Source organism: Lycium ferocissimum, unplaced genomic scaffold (genome assembly GCF_029784015.1).
Source record: "Lycium ferocissimum isolate CSIRO_LF1 unplaced genomic scaffold, AGI_CSIRO_Lferr_CH_V1 ctg1020, whole genome shotgun sequence".
In the NCBI taxonomy this organism is placed as follows: domain Eukaryota; kingdom Viridiplantae; phylum Streptophyta; class Magnoliopsida; order Solanales; family Solanaceae; genus Lycium; species Lycium ferocissimum.
Genome location: NW_026713197.1, coordinates 222,040 through 228,578, shown reverse-complemented (window position 1 = coordinate 228,578; position 6,539 = coordinate 222,040). Strand labels below are relative to the sequence as shown.

At 34.4% G+C, this 6,539-nt stretch overlaps 1 protein-coding gene across 1 annotated transcript; it reads right to left on the bottom strand.

Moving 5' to 3' along the window:
* On the bottom strand, window positions 1-6,539 carry LOC132041433 (uncharacterized). Its single transcript, XM_059432147.1, has 3 exons — window positions 6,330-6,539; window positions 4,571-4,924; window positions 1-889 (listed from the first exon to the last, which is right to left on the bottom strand). Exons 1-3 carry the CDS (start codon window positions 6,435-6,437, stop codon window positions 230-232), a joined length of 1,122 nt encoding a protein of 373 aa, XP_059288130.1. The 5' UTR covers window positions 6,438-6,539; the 3' UTR covers window positions 1-229.

Below are 6,539 nucleotides of genomic sequence, written 5' to 3'. Positions count from 1 at the left end.
CTGGGACTAGCTATTACTTTTATATTTCAAGCAATAATACTTGGAAATGGCAAAACAGAAGAATGACAAGAAACAAAGCAGGCCCGTTATGGTCCTCATCTTCCTTAATTCTACGAATGTGAGATACATGAGATCCACTGAATATAAATTTAACAGAGAGAATAATTAAGAAACAACCATGATATCTAAAGTACCGTAGTCGTTAAACAAATAGCAGAACAGTAAAAGTCTACTGAGCAAAGTCGCACAGTTTTCCTGCTGCTGCTAATACTAGTAATGGGACGGAAAGGAAGAATACAAGCCAGGATTCCCATGGTAATATTTTCATGATCAAGCACATGTAGGAGCCAAACAACATAGATACTGAGATTTGAGGCCATGGTTTCAGTGGAAAACCGCGTAGAATGGAGATAACAATGGCTAACGATACTATGAAACCTGTTGAGTTAAATAATATGAATGATGACGTGATAGTGGAATCTCTTTCCCCTTGAACAATTCGACCTGTGTCATAGTCATAGATGTAATTAGCCCTCGTAATGAAGCGCGGGAAGCGGCAAGCTGCTGTAAACAAAACAGTAGCTAATAGAGTAGCTGCGGGTAATAGAACATATTCTTTCTTCACTTTGAGGGCAGCATTGGTGTTTAAACGCGATCTTCCCGTCTCATTCCTAGAAGCATGTACTGCTGAGCAATTGAAGTTATTCTTCGTTATGTCTTTGAACTTGCCAACTCCAGCCTGCTTAGGAATCTCGTCTCCTCTTGTGTTGCTATAACTAGAAAGAGGTAGATGGCGCAAGCTTTTTAAAGTGCTAACTGAACATGATCGGAAAGAGCTGATGTCCGAAGACTTCGTGACATTTGGATCACCAACAGATACCATTAAATTCTGCATTGATACAAATATAAACGTGAGTAGCTCTCTAAGCTCAAAACGAAGTTTCAGTAACAACTAAGCTCATGATTGCATATCAACCAGCTCAAAACTAAGTTTCAGTAACAACTAAGCTCATGATTGCATATCAACCTTTTGAAAATGTATACTAGAATCATGATAAGGATGAAAAGCACCTCCGCAAAATAAAGCACTAAATAAATTCACAGCAAGAAACGAAAAGTTATACTCTTACTGCTTTAGAAACAGAGTTCCAATGTAGAAAGCCTACCACACAAGTGGGTGATTTCATGAACTTTAAAGCTCTCAAAAGAGGCAATTAATGTCCCTCTCCACGCGAAATAAATATTAAGGTGAGGAAAAAATCATAAACCATTTTTCCCATTTCGCCTACTTCTCACCGGAGGTCAAAAAATGGATTCTGGCATTTGGAATTTACTAATTCTAGAACTATATTGCTCGGGCTCTTCAAAAGTGTCACCAAAATGGATCCTGCAAAAATATATTACTTATGAAGGATCCGACACACAAATGACAGCATTATTAGAGAGTCCGAGCAACATAGTTCTAGAAGACCACAATGTTCTGAACTTGAAGCAATCTCACATAGTACTTTGTTAAACATCTGTCTCTGTGGGAAAGGAAATATTTCTATAGGAGCAAATTCCTTGGAATACTATTTTCCTGCTGCCCAAACTAGTTATCTCCTTCTGGTGGTCAAAGCATTGACATAGTATCAGTGTAGCACAATCCAAAGAAGCATTGAACATAAGCAGCTAAAGGAATATTGGTCTGCCCCACCTCTAGGATGTTATTCAAGAGAGAACTAATCGTTCTGCACCCATAATGCCTTGAGAAAACCAGTGCTCACCTGATATAATACTCTTAAACAGCGACCACCACCTAAAACTACCTAAGAGTCTTGTAATGACTGCCCCTATCTTTCAAAATTGCATAGAAATGCAATGACCCCACTATTTTTCTGAACTTGATGTAATTCATAGACAAGCCCAGTGCAAGCAGACCATGATTTGCAACACACCAGATCCAAGCAACTGTTTGAAACCTTAAAAGAAAGTTCTCTTCCAGAACTTTTCTCATTTATCAGTTCTCCGTCGCCCTTATTCTTCTACTTCCAAGTTGTTCGGCACAGACGGGTAAAACTGTTGCATACAGGACAGACATACTCCTGAATTCAATAATCAAGATGGATGGGGACCAGGAGAAACACCAAGCAGCTGGACTGTACCTCATAGGTGGCATATGTAAATCCACACTCATGGAAAGAAGAGAGTATTTCAGCAACCCAAAACACACTTCACCAAAAATAGTTGGCTCTTAGAGGCTTTTGTTATGTATAAGTCAATAAGTGCATAAGCGAACTTTCTGGATATGCAGAGACCATGCATCTTCAGCATCAAATAGCTAAAATTAGCATTGAAGCCTCTTTCAAACTCCTCACTGCTAAGGAAGTGCTATGCCACTGGTGTTTGTGCTCCAACAAAGCATATGGAAGATAACGTTTGTCTGCCTCTTAACTTAGTTCTCACCTGAAGAGCCTGCTATTATATGCAAATAACATCTTTATTTATGCTTCTGCCTTCCTCATCAAATATGTTCAATCTAGCAATGTGATACCACTTTTGGTTTGTGTCTTTTTTTTTTTTTTTTTTTTTTTTTCACAAACATGGTATCTGAACAGCATCCATTAGCACAAAACTTTGGTAATGCAGCTCCAAATTTTTGACAAAAATACCAACCCTGTCTAGTTCATATAGGATGTTTGTAAATCCATAAATATGTTTTCAGATCCATAAATTTATCTCCAATGGATAAGCATATAGGAAGTAGCACCAAACCTAAAATTGCCTTTAATTATTTCCCTGCAGTCAACCTCGGTGCATCTTGAGCTTTTCTCTCACTCGGGCGAAAATTAAATGAGTGTAGAATTTCTTTTAGTTTGACCGTGAAAATAATGTTTTCTTCCCTTTTCCTTTTATTTTGCATATATAGATATTAGTATGCAATATGCATAAAAATTGGAGTGATTTGTACCTGTGTTGCTCGGACTCCCAAAAAGTATTGCGGCGCCCATGTCGGATCCTCAAAAAATGCAATAGTTTTGGAGGATTCGACACGCACCCTGTGTCATTTTTGAAGAGTCTAAGCAACATAGGTTTGTATTAAAGAGATTATGTCAAATTTTAAGAGCTTTCGACAGTAGAATTCTTGTAACGACATAATTTCACCGGTGGTATTTGTAAGTCTTAATTGGAAATAAATCCAAAATGTCATAACTTGTGAAAAAGTTCAAATTCTGCTGAGCTGAAAGTTTGGCATGCTTATAGTCTATATTCTCAATATTTTGACAAAATTCTCCTTTACCAAACATATAAAGATATATCTTATCTCCTTATTAAATCAAGTAATCAACAAAAACATTGAGTGGAGAATGTTAAAAGGCAAAGCAGATCAGTAACATAAACTAGGAGATTAAGGTAAATTCAGTTTGTTCATTGAAGTAACTTGATTCATTACAATGATGCTCAAAAAAACCTCATAGCATAGAACATAAACTTCTCATTGTTGAACAGTTATATTCTACCAATATTTTCTTTGTTTATGTTTTTAATAACCGAGAAATTCCTGAGTGTCAGTGGCACATACTTGGAAATTGGGTGGATAATGGGGCTTTACCTCTACACTACCACATTTTTGTCTGTGATGGCTTCCAATCGCATCTAATCCACAAATCACATGCTACGCTATTACCACTAGACGAAAGCTTCATGGGCTTATTTCGTTCCCTTGAAAAAGGTCAAAAATGCCCTAACTATTGGAAATGGTCATAAAATTGCCCTTTTTCCACCTACTAGGCTATAATTGCCCTAAATATTAAATTTAAGCTTAAAATTGTCCATCTTTTTAACAGAATTGATGTGGAATATATGGACTCTTCAATTAAATATGTTAGCACTAATTTATTGGTCCATGTGTTATTAAACTCAACCAGTTCACAACCCGACCCATTAACCCAACTCGTTTCGAAAAATCCCCACCACTTCAACCTCTTGTTGATACTAAGTGGGTGTTTGGCTAAGCTTATAAGCTGGTCAAACTGGCTTATAAGTACTTTTAAGCTTATCTACGCGTTTCATAAACACCAAAGTAAGCCAAGTGCTTATAAGCTAAAATCAACCAAAAGTCATAAGCTGGTCATCCCCACTTATGATTTTTCAACTTATAAGCACTTTTAGTTTGACCAAATAATTTACTATTTTATCCTTAATATTTCTTCGAACTCTCAAAATATCTTTCCCAAAATAAAACTCCTAACTTCCTCTTCATTTTGTATCCATCGTTCCTCCTTTCCTTTACAAAGATACGTTTAAATTTATAATTTCTTACAAAAAATTTAAGGGTATTTTTAGTCATTTTCACAAACGAACAACTTATCAACTGCTTATTAGCTGTTTCGGCACTTCTATCTAAACACATAACTGCTTATTTATAAAATCAATTTCAGCACTTAAAGCTTATCACCTATTTACAATCAGCTAATCCAGACTGCAATAAATAATTTTTCAACTAGGATTATCATTAATGCCACTTAATGGCACACAGTAAATTTGACAAGAACACCACAAACAATACAATAGGTGGAAATGCACAAACCTGATGATGTTGTTGGTGCTTGGAAGATGGTTCAGCCACATCCAAATTAAATAAAACCGAGTTGTAAGCCCAATAATCCTGAAGATGACACGTTGCAATTGGCAATTGCAAAGAACTGTTGGGAAGCTGAATCCGAAAGTTGTGGGGCAACGATGCAATGATCATCAAATTGGTGTTAAAGTATGAGATGTAGACAATGGTGAGTGAAGCTCCCTTAGCGTGACCAATTTTGTCATCAAGATGGAAGCCATTATAGCATCGAACAGAGTACTTGTTTCCATAGGCAAATGTAGGATTTCGAGAGAATTGGTTCACCGTTGCTTCGTCAAAGTATATTTCTTTTGCGTTACGAGACTTGGTTAATTAGAAATAAAGAAAAAAAAAAGTAATTAGATGTAAAGTCAAGTTCAATCCTCCAACCTTGAGGAATTAAACCAACACCTAACCAAAATTTACTTAAGCCAATTTGATCATGATTTTAATTAATATTAGATATATTTTAATATATATATATATATATATATATATATCGAGTTAATCGCATGCTGTCGATTATGGTTTTACGTGACTTATATTTTGTACATAAATTTTACATTGTATTATATTTATATATATATATATATATATATATATATATATATATATATCGAGTTTAATCGAGCGATTATGGTTTTACGTGACTTATATTTTGTACATAAATTCGCTTCTACTTGTTTCTTTGAAAAGAATGGCCGTTGGTGACGTTGAACTCCTATCCAAAATTTAGTACGTATAAAATTGTCAACACAATTTTATGATGTGCCTAAACATAAAATTTCTAGTCGGATCGGTTTTTGTTAACTAAATTTTAATGAACTTTTTGGCGGTTGGTGTAATTTTTGTTGTGTAATTTCAATTATTCTTAGCTTTTTTTTTCATTTTTTTTTTTTAATGTTTTGTGTAGCTTTGATGTTGCAATTTTTGAAACACACCTAAACTACGAAGAAAACCGTAAACAATTAAAATGCAGCATGTGTACACACGATTATTCATTCTTCCATTCCAAACTAAAAATACACATTGCACCATAATTCTTTGAAATATTAGATCACATCATCAACTATTTGTCCTTTCCAAGTAGCTTCATGTTGCTAAATTTGTCATAAACTCTACCGGAAGTATACTTCTTGCACATTTCCAAATCAATTCTTTCTTTAAAGACCCTTTTTTTTTAAGTTTTGAATAAGTGCGTGTTTGCACATGTTGCATTTTGACATTATTTTTAAAAAAAAAAAAATCAGAGGGGTTATAGGAACTCAGCAGAGGTTAGGTGTGTTTCTATGCCTTAATTTCTTTTTTAATAGTAATTTTTTATTCATAATTTCATTAAATCTAACAATTACAATTTGTTAAATATTTTATAAAGACCAAAAATGCTCACTATTGACAAAATTAAATATTCAAAACTATTCAGAAATATATAATTGCGAGATTTATTTAGATTTATCGAAACATAAGAAGACTATTTTTGTCATTTTCTCAAGATAACACTAGTTATCATCTATCGAAAGTAATTAGGTCTCTGAAACAACATTTTATAAAATCTAAAGTAACTAACCTATATATTCCAAACGTACCAGAAAAGCTAAAGTACTCATTTCATTTTATGTGACAAGATGCAAAGTTAAAGAACAAACTATTTAATTTCTACGACAAATATTATCATTCTTCTTTTCAAACCGAAAAAAAAAAAAATCAAATTGCATGAGTTTTGAATTACCCTAGTCCGTGAGCGGGCATTTTCCAGTGGACAGTCCAATAATAATCGCTCAATAATTGCGCCTTGTGGAGCTCTCTTCTTTATGGGCAGCTCTTCCAATACAGCCATTGTGATTATGGGGATTAAGCTAGAAATTATTAATCAGAGAAAAAGAGAAATAACTTGAAAATATAGAGGAAGAATGGAGTCTGGTAGTGCTTTTTATTTTGG